Source organism: Symphalangus syndactylus, chromosome 18, assembly GCF_028878055.3.
Source record: "Symphalangus syndactylus isolate Jambi chromosome 18, NHGRI_mSymSyn1-v2.1_pri, whole genome shotgun sequence".
Lineage (NCBI taxonomy): Eukaryota > Metazoa > Chordata > Mammalia > Primates > Hylobatidae > Symphalangus > Symphalangus syndactylus.
Window position 1 is genome coordinate 44,431,613 of NC_072440.2, and position 13,098 is coordinate 44,444,710.

Sequence of the window (13,098 nt, forward strand, 5' to 3'; positions counted from 1 at the left end):
TGACGGGCTCAGGGAAAAGCAAGGTCCTTCCCAAGCCATCCAACAATGTCTAGCTGGATCTGGTCAAGAAGGTGCAGCTGTTCAGCGGCACTCAGAGTGGTATGTATAAGCACTTCATCATAGAGGCAGGCAGGTTTCCAGCAGCCAGTCAATATGCACAGTGTCCCCAATACTGGCCACGAAGAGCCTCCCTCGTGACCACACAGCCAGGGTGGCTAAATACAGGGCGAAGTTCGACCCATATATGACAGTTAAGTATGACATGAAGACCCCAATTGGCCAAAGGAGATTCTGCCAAGTGGTATGCATGGAGCACTGAGTCACTTGGCAGCATACACCATCAAGATAATTGAGATCAAGTACCAGGAGGGGTAGGAGGTGTGGGAGTCACAGCTGTGTGTGCTGCACCAGGTGCGTCATGCCAACATCGTCCAGCCGGTGGAGGTGTTTAGGATGCAGAAGCATGTATATATGTTGATACAACTGATCCCTGCAGCACAGAGCTGTTCAACCACATCATCACCAAGGGTTCCTTCACTGAGCATGACACCATGTGAATGCTGCTGATGGTGCTAGATGGCATCCAGTATCTGCATGCACTGGGCATCACAAACCAAGACCTCAAGCCTCAGAATCTGCTCTACCACCATCCAGGCACTGACTCCAAGATCATCATCACTGACTTCAACCTGGTCAGTGCCCACAAGAATAGCAACAACTACAAATGCCTGATGAAGACCACCTGTGGCACACCAGCATTTCCCGCCCCCCCCACCCGCCCCAGAGGTTCTGGCCTGCAAGTACTACGCCATTCAGTGCACGTGTGGGTCCCAGGCATCATCGTCTACATCCTGCTGAGTAGCACTATGCCCTTTGGGGACAACAATCACGCCTCAGAGACAAGTATAGTTACTCGCATGAGCCCTGGCTACCCAGTATGTCCAACCTGGCTAAGGATTTCACTGACTACCTGCTGACAGCGGACCCTGCAGCTCATATGACTACACTGCAGGCCCTGAGACACCTGTGGGTGGTAAACACGGCAGCCTCTTCATCCATGAAGTATCTGCACCAGTTCATCTCCCAATACCTCCTCAAATGTGCCTCCTCACACTGCCAGAGCACCAAATATGCCCAGTCCACATGTTAAAGCCACTTGACAGGCTCCAAGCTGGGTCACATGCAAGAGCCTGAGCTGCAGAACCTCAAACCTGCGTTACCAGCCAACAGTACAGTGGCTGACCCACCTGGCTGTGGTACAGACATAGCATGATCTCAGCCTGGCCATTCATTGCTGTGCCATCTAGGCCTGTTACCCTCTCTGGAAATAGGTCTATACAGCAAGCAAAAGGTGAAGAATGTCTGGTCCCACTTCCTTCTCTGTGCCTTCAGCAGCCCCACTCCTCGCCATGGGCCTGGGCCACGTGTGACAGTAGAGGTGGCACAGGGGGCTGTCTGTGACTCCCTGAATGAGGTATCTGGTCTGGCACTGACACCCACTTTGGTGGGAAACTGCTCTGGTATGAGTTGGGGGAAGGACAGAACCTGGCCTTCACGGTCTCCCTAACCCTTTGACTCTTCCCCAGAACAAGTGGGGGCTGCAGTGCTGGCTGACGAGTGTTCTATAGCCTCAGGACCCTTTGGGACAGTTAATTCTAGAACTAACCCCCATTCCTCCACAGAGCCTTCTTCCCTGATCCTTAAGATTATGCTCCAGTGGGAGGCCCAGGTAAACACAAAGCTTATGCCTTGACTGGATTCGTAGCCCCTGGCTAGATCCAAACAGTCCCCTACCTCCCAGCCAAGACATTTCTTTCTTTATGTTGCCCCCGCAAAGACATCTCCTGGCCCCAGGATTCACCAAGAGCTCTGGTGGTAGGGCAACAGCATGGACCTTAACCCTTCTAGATGGTGTGGCCATGCTGGTGGCAGGGATGCCCCAGGCTCCAGCCTATCTCTGACTGTGAGAGAGTTCCTGGCCCACCAGCCTACCACCCTCAGTGCCTTCTTTGCAGAGCCCACCATTACCTCCCTTTCCCCCTTGGATGTTCATTCCATTCCCCAGTTGCCTCCTTCCTAACAGTGGAGGGGTTAAAGGGAGTCCCACTGCTGCTACCTGGGGAATGGGACCCTTGGGGGCCAAAGCAGAGGGCAGGGGGTTCACCATTAGGATTCCATTGTCAGCCCTGGTTCAATCCTTTGATATGGCCCATAGCCCTTTCCCATCAGGCTCTACTGCTCCCTCTTCTACAGTGGCATGAAGGTGCTATCTGGCATCTGGCATAGTATAGAGAGCCTGGGAGTGATCACTGCACATCCATCATACACACCCATCATGCACACCCACTGTCCTCCACAAGGAAGCAGGAAGGAAAGAGTTGCTTTGTGAGGGAGGGTCCCAGGCTGCTTAACTCTCTCCTTCTCTTGAGCTTCTACGCATCTCTCCCTGAAACTTAATCATATTGTGTGAAATGTCTCTGAACCCTGGGTGGCTGGGCACTGACCTTCTCAGAGCTTCCCTTGCCCAACCCACCCAGTGCCTGCTTCCTCTCATGGCATTAGCCTTCCAGTCTGGACCCCGATGAGTCTCAGGCTAGAGGGAGTCCCTGTGGGAGGGGGGTGGGGTTGGTTGACTGCTGTCCACTAGAAATCATCCTCAAATCTGTCATAGTACCTTCCCCCCACCACAAACCAGGCTGGAACCCAAATTCCCTCTCTCCACAGCTGCCTTTATTGGGTAGGAAGGGGCTGGGGCCCAGCCTTAGCCAGACAGCAGAGTTCCTGCTAGCATAGAGGGTTTGGCTCCCACTCAGCAGCTCCACTCAGCTTTTCCCAGAGGCAGCCTTGGGCCAGGCCCTCCTGGTCCAAGAAGTCCTGGCCCAGAAATGTCACTGCCTTACCATACTCGTATTTCTCTTTTGTAGAGCATCCAACATTTTAAAATAAAACACATCATGAAAAATGTTTCACCTTTATTTACAGTTTTAGCGAGGGTACTTTTCAGCATTTTGATGATTTGTAATTCCTTTCAGAAACTTCTCCAAGCAGAGAGAATCGCCAATTTCAAAGATAAAAGGTTAAGTAAAGGACTACTTACAATTTTCCCCAAAGCCAGGCTATGTGAATTCAAACTAGAAATCTTTGTTCCATCACTTTCCTTTCACCCCCGCCAATGTTCTACTCTCTGCTTAGCAAATTCTCATCTGCTGTTACTTATTTTAACGACTGCCTTTCTATGAAGCATTCCCTGACCCCCAACTGACTTCCTTTCTTATGCTATATCCCTGTACATACCTCTCAGAGTATTTACAGCATAACATTTTATTGTATATCTGTCAAGAGAAACAAGTTTGGATTGTCTTTTTGCTCTGTTTCTACTTCAGCATCCCAGTCATCTACCAGAGTTCTAAATTCATATTTTAAGTTTGGTAATTGCTTACTAAATGGAGTAGTTGCCTTGGGATTAAGGATTTGCTTTTTACCCCAGTTCATTGTTTCACCTATGCGCCCAACTTTCTCTCTTTGCTTCTGCCTTGGACATGTGTGCAAACCTGTTAGAACTTCTTTTTCAAATCTGAAGGGCAAAATAGATGCAACTACAGCCACTGTAGTGGTGCTTTAATACCTTAAACTTTAAGAAATGAAAACTCTAGACATATTTAAAATGATTTAAAGCATTCATAAATCACTTGCACACTTAACCTCCTATCATCAAACTCCTTCACTTAAAGGAATCTTTTTTGAAGGAGAGGTGAGAGTGAAGGAGTTAGGATAAAAATTTAAGGGAACGGAGGTTTGTTCAATTAATTAATTTATTCAGAGACAGGGTCTCACTCTGTCTTCAAGGCTGGAGTACAGTGGTGCAATCACAGCTCACTGGAGCCTTGACCTCCTGGGCTCAAGTGATTCTCCCACGTCAGCCTCTCAAGTAATTGTGACTACAGGTGCACATCACCACTCCCAGATGATTTTTGCATTTTTTGTAGAGATGGGGTCTCGCTATGTTGCCCAGGCTGGTCTCAAACTCCTGGCCTTAAATCATCCTCCCACCTTAGCCTCCCAAAGTGCTGTGATTATAGGCCTAAACCACCACAAATGGCCAAGAGCCAAAGTTTAACCTTGATGAAATTGTATTAGCTCAGGTTCAAGTTCTTAAGTAGGTGGGACTTAAAATCTCAAAGACTATGTAAGCCAGTTATCTGTAGTATAAAAAAGACAAAAATTATTTTGATATATGAATTGCTTTACTTACCCATCGGAAATCCTTCCCATCAAATTTGCGAGCATTTGTAAATAAAACAGTTCTAGCTGGCATGTTAATTCCCATAGCAAAGGTCTCCGTGGCAAATAAGGCCTAAGTAAATAAGTAATTCTATAATTAAACATGTATTTTAAGCTGAAAACCTAGTTTTATAATTTTTAAATGTAAGTAAATGCATTATTAATCTTTAAAATTAGTTAATGAGACCCTACAAAAATAACAAATATGCTATTCTCAAACCTATTTTGTATTTTATATATAAAATTATTAATTAACATTTAATGTCTCTCATAGCCCAGAAATTTGGTAATTCAGGGAAAACAGACTTTCTTAAATTCTAACAATGCCAACTAGAGAGAATACACACTGGTCTTACGAACAAAGCTTTGGGCCATAGAATATTTTTCTGAACACAAACACATTTCCTGGCCTTTGCAACTGATGACGCAGTGATTTTGAGGACCATGTCAGTATTAGAAGATCTCTCAAGGAAGACTAGAATCACTGACTCTGTAATTCACTTCTAAGACCAACAAAAATAGCGGTTTAGGTACAAAAAGATATATGTATAAGCAAAGTCACTGAAGTACTAAATTCTCTAGGAAAGAAGTAAAAATATTTTAGTTCATTATCTCATAGCATATTATTCATTCATTAAAAAGAATGAAGAATCTGACATATGATGACAAATTATATAATGGGGTAATATAATGACTTTTTTTGTTGTTTACAAAATGACTAATGCATTATTTGTATGTATACTAGTAGATATTTCTGGTAAGTGATGGGATGATCTTTCATTTTTTTACTTTACATACAACTGCTCTATTTGAATTTTTACACCCAACAAGTACTGCTTGTATATTTTTTAAAAGATCCTTTAAAAGCAGGGCTCAGCAAAATATACAATCTAGAAGGGACATACCAGGATCTAAGTATAAATACTGACCAATTCTTGATCTAAATGACTTCAAATATGTTCTTCAAGATAAGTAAATTTATCTTAAATATTCTACTTAGTGCTGAGGTTCTCATGATAAATCTCACATTTGATTTTTAAAATTCTAATAATTTTTAAACATAATGTATGAGGCTGGGCATGGTAGCCTACAATCCCAGCACTTTGGGAGGCTGAGGTGGGAGGATCACTTAAGGTCAGGAGTTCGAGACCAGCCTGGCCAACATGGTGAAACCCCGTCTCTTCTAAAAATAAAAAATAAAAAAAAAACAAGAAAAAAAATTAGTTGGGCGTGGTGGTACGCTCCTGTAGTCCCAGCTACTTGGGAGACTGAGGCAGGAGAATCGCTTGAACCCAGGAGGCAGAGGTACTACTGCACACCAACCTGGGTGACAGAGCAAGATTCCGCCTCAAAAAAAAAAAAAAGTATGAGTCACATATAGACTTATGATTACATTTTGATGTTGTTTCCCATTTTTAATATCCCATTTCTCGGTATAGATATCAATATCATTTTAAAAAAGTAAATCAGATGCTCTTTGGTTTAAATTAGAATATTCAAAAAAACTCTCTTTCCTAAGTCTAACCAGCAATTTCCTTGTCTTCTCTAAACTAATCCTTTTATTCTCTATGCAGAAAGAAGTTTACAACCCCAGGTTTAGTAATTAAATACACCTTCTGCAACATTCTGTGGTATCCAATAGTGTTACCACTACATTCTTTGTTTTTGTTCTTGTTTTTGAGACAGTTTTGCTCTTGTTGTCCAGGCTGGAGTACAACGGTGTGATCTCTGCTCACTGCAACCTTCACCTCCCAGGTTCAAGTGATTCTCCTGCCTCAGCTTCCCTAGTAGCTGGGACTACAGGTGCCCGCCACCACGACTGGCTAATTTTGTATTTTTAGCAGAGACGAGGTTTCTCCGTGTTGGTGAGGCTGGTCTCAAACTCCTGACCTCAGGTAATCCGCCTACCAAAGTACTGGGATTACAGGTATGAGCCACTGCACCCTGCTACCACTACATTCTTTTTTTTTTTTTTTTTTTTTTGAGACAGAGTCTCGCTCTGTCACCCAGGCTGGAGTGCAGTGGCGCGATCTCGGCTCACTGCAAGCTCCGCCTCCCAGGTTCACGCCATTCTCATGCCTCAGCTTCTCCGAGTAGCTGGGACTACAGGCACCTGCCACCACGCCCGGCTAATTTTTTGTATTTTTAGTAGAGACGGGGTTTCACCGTGGTCTCGATCTCCTGACCTCGTGATCCACCCGCCTCGGCCTCCCAAAGTGCTGGGATTACAAGCGTGAGCCACCACACCCGGCCCACTACATTCTTGAAGAAAGGAAACAAATGGTTTTTTTTTACCTATACTCCAAGATTTATTAAAGTATAACATCATATATAAAAATCAAGTTCATTATTTAAGTCATTAAGCCTTGTTAAAAATACACATATTGCCTATAAACAATGTTCTCCAATTTTCAAACTCTTCATACAACACGACATGGGGGCATAAAAAATAAAAATAAAACCATACCTTTATCAATCCTTCAGAAAAGAGAATTTCTATAGTTTCTTTCAAAATAGGAAGTAAACCACCATGGTGAATACCAATTCCCCTCTTCAAAAGAGGAAGTACATGTTCTACCTGTGATTTTGGAATAACACTGATTTTATAATGATGTGAGAAAAGGATTTTTAAAATGTTAAACTAAATTAAGAAAAACAGTAAAGAATGCTTTCTCTTTAAAGAAACTTAATGAAATCCTTCCAGAATAAAAGCAAAACTCAAACCTATATTCTCATAAATTATTAAATTCAATATAATTCTGGCCTAGCTCATATGAAAGGCATATAGTAAGTATACTTTACAAATGCTTTGCTGCCTTAAATTTTCCAGCATCACTTCATCTCCTCAAAAAACAATTACACGCTATAAGGGAAGAGTTTTTGCCTGTAGAAAATAAAAGATACTGGCAACTCAAACCCCCAAAAAATAAATCACTATAACATGTATTTAACATGAATATGTACTTAATCTAAAAATAAATCAATTATTGAAGAATTCTTTTAAAATCTATCAAACGCCATTAAATACTATTAGAAGTGCGCTATAACAAAGATGTATAAAAACATGGCTCAGCCCTTAGATACTAATAATTCAGCCAGGAAGAAAAACTACAAAAAAGTTTATACATTAAATACCCTTTTCAAATAGCAGAAACATGTTACCACAGTCCTACGAAAAATCCCTTACAAATCAAGGCATTCATCTGTAAAGGCGAGTATGATGATCTCCCAGTGTTTCTTTTCACTCAACAAAACTTTCATACCAGTCTAAAGCACTATTTCTCAGCTCTGGATGCACAGCAGAATCACCTGGGGAGCCTTTAAAAGATTCTGATGTCCAGGATGTACATCAGACCAATTAAATCAGAATGTCTGGAAGTGGCACAAAAGCATCAGCATATTTTGGAATTCCCAGGCTATTTCAACAGTCAAAGCAAAAATACACTGGATTAAGGCAAAATAGGTGTGTTAAATTCCTCACCAAACACATGATTTTCAGTAAGTGTTCTCTCTTATTTTATGCGGTAGCCTTCTGGATTAAAAAAGTTAATGACTTAAAACTAGCATTAAAAATTCTGTAATACTGAGAACACTAGCAGTAATTTTCACACCATGCTAGCTCTCAGAGAAAAGTTTCTTCAGGCAGCAAATCTTTCTTCCTATTGCCTTTTTGAAGTTTAAAGTAAAAGTCAAAGTATCATTAAGTGCATATCACAACACATATGCTGCAGTGTGTGAAAAGTGCAATAGAGTAATAAAACCAAGCAACGTAAAGTGAATATATGCAATCTGTTAATATCTACACTTTTATCTACTGATACTGAAAACTCACCTGAGGGAGTTTTTTATCTTCATCGGATAAGCAATCAATTGCATTACTGAATACTTCTTCAACCATCTTCTTTTCTTCATCTAGGAGAAAATTCAAGGGTACAGAAATATCAAAATGAGTTAGTGATACCAAACTTCACACATTACAAAGAATAAGAATCTAAAGGCCAGGCGTGGTGTCCCAAGCTTGTAATCCCAGCACTTACGGAGGCTGAGGCAGGTGGCTGGCTTGAGGCCAGGAGTTTGAGAACAGCCTGGGCAACATGGCGAAGCCCTGTCTCTACAAAAAATACAAAAAAATTAGCCAGGCATTGTGGCGTGCACCTGTAGTCCCAGCTACCTGGGAGGCTGAGGCAGGAGGACCACCTGAGCCCGGGAGGCTGAGGCTGCAGTGAGCCATGATTGCACCACTACACTCCGGTCCTGGCAATAGAGTGAGACCCTGTCTCAGAAAGAAAAAAAAAAAGTCTTTAAAGAGCAAAAGTAAAGAGGCGGCATTTAAGATGGTCAAGGAGAAAGTAGATAAAAATTACCACATAATCAATATAATTCCCTGCCTTTCAAAACATATCTAGTAGACTTAATTCATGGAAAAAAAGTACTGTCTTACAAAATTAGTAACAATAACCACATCTGGTGCTTTACATACAACATTTAAGTCTAACAATTACAGGACACAGGAACTATTATTATCTACATTTTACTACTAAGTAAAGTGAAGCTTAGTTTTTAATAATTAGCACTACTATTAACTGTTGAGAAAAACAATTCCAAAGCCCATGCTCTTTCTTAACCATTGCACTGCCTTCTTGTACAGTGTCTATCAAATAATATGCACTGAATAAGTATTTGTTAAACTGAATAAATATTTGTTAAATTAATCAGTATGCAACCCTGCAACTTTATTCGGCACTTGTAGGTAAGAGAAAACATTTATGGGCAGAACAATTGAGTCTTTAAAAAAACACAAACTATTAGTGGCTTTAGGAGGCTATGTCAGCTATCTGTCATTTGTTACTTTTACTCATGGAAAAGTAGGAATTAGCTTTAAAATGCACAGATAAAAAAACAAAACCTGCCTTGATAAAGAAAATAGTACAACTGAAATTTAAATTTGGATGACTTAAGATATTATTTACTTTTCACTGTACTGGATTACATGTGTAAAAGGCAGAGTTGAAAGATAATCGGGTTGGTATTCAGCACACTCCAATTCTTGGCCAGTGGTTTGGTTTGAATGTGTCCCCCTAAAGTTAATATGCTGACCCCTTAATCCACAATGAAACAGTGTTGAAAGAGGGCCTTTAAGAGACAGGGTCCTCATGAATGGATTAATACCTTTATCAGAGGAGTGGGTTAGTTATCACTGGTATGGGTTCCTGATAAAAAGATGAGTTCAGCCCCCTTCTCCCACTCTCTCTCTTGCATGCTCTCCTGCCCTACTGTCTTCAGCCGTGGGATTCCACGACAAAAAAGGCCCTCACTAGATGTGCTGGGTCCCTCAAATTGGATTTCAAGCCTCTCGAACTGTAAGAAATTTCTGCCTTTCCTAAATTACCTAGTGATATGGTTTGGCTCTGTGTCCCCACCCAAAACTCATCTTGTAGTTCCCATGATTCCCATGTGTTGTGGGAGGGACCCAGTAGGAGAGGATTGAATCATGGGGGTGTCTCTCCTCTGTGCTGTTCTCGTGATAGTGACTAAGTCTCATGAGATCTGATGGTTTTAAAAATGCACAAGCTCCCTCTCTTTGCCTGCTGCCACCCACGTAAGATGTGACTTGCTCCTCCTTGCCTTCCACCATGATTGTAAGGCATCTCCAGCCACGTGGAACTGTGAGTCCATTAAACCTATTTTCTTTGTAAATTGCCCAGTCTCGGGTATGTCTTTATCAGCAGCGTGAAAATGGACTAGTCTCAGCTATTCTGTCACAGCAACACAAAATGGACTAAGACAGCCAGGTTGTGCTACTGCCTTAACTGTGTGACTTCAAGTGAATTACTTTTGCAATTAATGTATAGGAATAATTTACCGATTTGCTAGAAGTTATATCACTTTGATTGAGAATTACAAAACAGTTAAGCAAAGGGCAGGTCTTACTGGTTTAGACTTCAGTGAGAATGAAGCATGGTATTTTCTATATAGAAGGTGGTCTAACCAAGCTACGAGACCTACCCTTAGGTGGTCAAATAGCACAGTAACTGAGGAGTTTACAGTAACAAAGTATAAGAAGGCATGATTCTAATATTTTTCATAGGGTTCTCTGAATTTTAAATAGAACAATGTACCATATCTTTCAATAAAAGGAGAAGAAAGGAAAGAAAGTATAAGTCAAGGGCCTTTAAAGCTTTTACAAATGTGCTGAGTACTGCTGTAAATGTAAGGTGAATGGCATATCCTAGTAATATGCAACAGATAAAAATATTACTAGAAATATATTTTACGCTCATTTTCACATAACATTAAAATGATACTGAAATGATGTAGTACCCGTGTTGAAATCTAATTTGGTCATTTGAAGTGCGTAGGCTTCACAATCTTTCTTACTAAAACTGAAAATAATCACAGGTTGGAAATTTCTTTCCATAATCATCTTCACAATTTTGAAAACATTTGATGGTCCTGCAAAGAGTAAACAACACACCAAAATTAACTCAAAATAGATCACAGATCTAAATTTAAAAGCTAAAACTACAAAACTTTTAAAAGAAAATATAGGAATAAATCTTCCTGATCGTGGGTTAGACAAAGCATTCTTAGATATGACAACAAAAGCATAACCAACATAAGGAAAAAAATGCATGAACTGGACTTCATCAAAGTGAAAAACTTCTGTGATTTCATGGACACCATCAATAAAGTAAAAAGACAACCTCGAACAGAATGGGGGGAGATATTTGCAAATCATCTATCTGATAAGGGTCTAGTATCCAGAATATGTAAAGAACTATCATAATTCAACAGCAATAAAAAACCATAATTTTAAAATAGAGAAAGGATATACAAATGGCCAATAAGCACATGAAAAAATGTTCAACATCATTAGCCACCAGGGAAATGTAAACTGAAACCACATTAAGATACCACTTCACATCTAATAGGATGACTATAATCAGACACACAATACTAAGTATTGTGGAAAAATTATATGTGAAAAAACTAGATCTATCGAATTACACCACCATCTTCCCAAATGGGAAATCAGGGCAAAATACATAATCTGAGTTTCAATTACTCATTACCTAGCCCAGGGATGCTGTAATTACAGAAAGATGCCTCTGTTTCTATGGAGGAGGAGTACGGTGATACAAAGGATATAGAGAAAATGGAACCCTCATACATTCCTGAAGGAAATGTAAAATGGTATAGCCACTTTGGAAAATACTTTGGTAGTTTCTCAAAAGGTTAAACATAGACTTTCCATATGGCGCAGCAATTCCACTCCTAGGTACATATCCAGAGGAAAACACCTATTCACACAAAAACTTGTGTTAAATAGTACATGCATCAATGTTTACAGCAGCATTCCTAACAGTCAAAAACTAGAAAAACCCAAAAGTCCATCCAATGATGCATGGAGAAACAAAATGTGGTATATCCATACAATGGAATGTTATTTAACCATGAAAAGGAATGAGTACATATAGCATAAAATGAACAAACCAGCCAGGCACAGTGGCTCACACCTGTAATCCCATCACTTGGGAGGCCAAGATGGGCATATCACTTCAGGTCAGGAGTTTGAGATCTGCTTAGCCAACATGGTGAAACCTCGTCTCTACTAAAAATACAAAAATTATCTGGGCATGGTGGCAGGTGCCTATAATCCCAGCTACTTGGGAGGCTGAGGCAGGAGAATCACTTGAACCCAGGAGGCAGAAGTTGCAATGAGCCAAGACAGCACCAGTGTACTCCAGCCTGGGTGACAGAGCGAGACACTGTCTCAAAAAAAAAAAAAAAAAAAAAAAAAAGAAAAAAGAAAAAAAAATTAAAATTAACGAACCTTGAAAACATTACGTTAAGTGAAAGAAGTCGGTTCCTAAAAACATATGAAATGCACAGACAAGGAAAAGCCACAGAGATCGAAAACAGGCTAATGATTGGCTAAGTCTAGGGGATGAGAAGGGAAAGGTTGGGGGAAAAGGGAGAATAACTGTTAATGTGTACAGGGTTTCTTTTTGGGTTCATGAAAACATTTTGGAACTAGACAGTGGTGATGGCTGCACAACTCTGTAAATATACTAAAGACTATTGAATTGTATACTTAGATGAGTATTGAATTGTATACTTAGATGAGTATTGAACTGTATATTTAGATGAGTATTGAATTGTATACTTAGATGAGTATTGAATTGTATACTTAGATGAGTATTGAATTGTATACTTAGATGAGTATTGAATTGTATACTTAGATGAGCATTGAATTGTATACTTAGATGAGTATTGAATTGTATACTTACATGAGTGAATTTTATAGTATGTAAATTATACTTAATGTCATACAAAAAAGATAAATATTTATCCAATTTTATCATATATCATCTAGACCTTCACATAGCTTGAGAAAAAAAAACTAAGACAAAAAATGTAATCTGAATATATAATTTACATGTAAAATTCTCTTAAAGCAAAGTTCCAAATTACCTTTTGTTCCTCCTTTCCGCCCTTTCTGGTCTCCTTTGGCCAAATCACCTGCATCTCGAAGCACTTGCATTGCAGTATTAAAATTATCTTCTCTGAAGTCACCCTGGAATCACAAATTTTTTCTGGGTAACTTCACTAATACTTAATCATAATTCAAACATTTTTCATACATAAGGCTTCCCCAAATAAAAATAATTTAGTATAATAATGAAAGCCACTAAAATAGTCCAAACATGATCTGTGGTAAGAGGTATTAAAAGGTGAAAAAGAAGTAATAAAAAATGAAGAAAAGCAAAACATAAGATATCTGAAACATGTCCAGAACCCCTATTCTCTAGGCAT

General features: G+C 40.1%; 1 protein-coding gene across 1 annotated transcript in view; it reads right to left on the reverse strand.

The window, feature by feature from the left end:
• Positions 1 to 13,098, reverse strand: part of MTREX (Mtr4 exosome RNA helicase) — a 119,405-nt gene that overhangs the window by 68,047 nt on the left and 38,260 nt on the right. The window contains exons 10-14 of the mRNA XM_055253160.2: positions 12,757 to 12,859; positions 10,603 to 10,734; positions 8,114 to 8,193; positions 6,749 to 6,859; positions 4,253 to 4,354 (exon numbers count right to left, since the gene is read on the reverse strand). Of these exons, the coding sequence (XP_055109135.1) occupies positions 4,253 to 4,354; positions 6,749 to 6,859; positions 8,114 to 8,193; positions 10,603 to 10,734; positions 12,757 to 12,859 (528 nt within the window). The remainder of the gene's footprint in view (positions 1 to 4,252; positions 4,355 to 6,748; positions 6,860 to 8,113; positions 8,194 to 10,602; positions 10,735 to 12,756; positions 12,860 to 13,098) is intronic.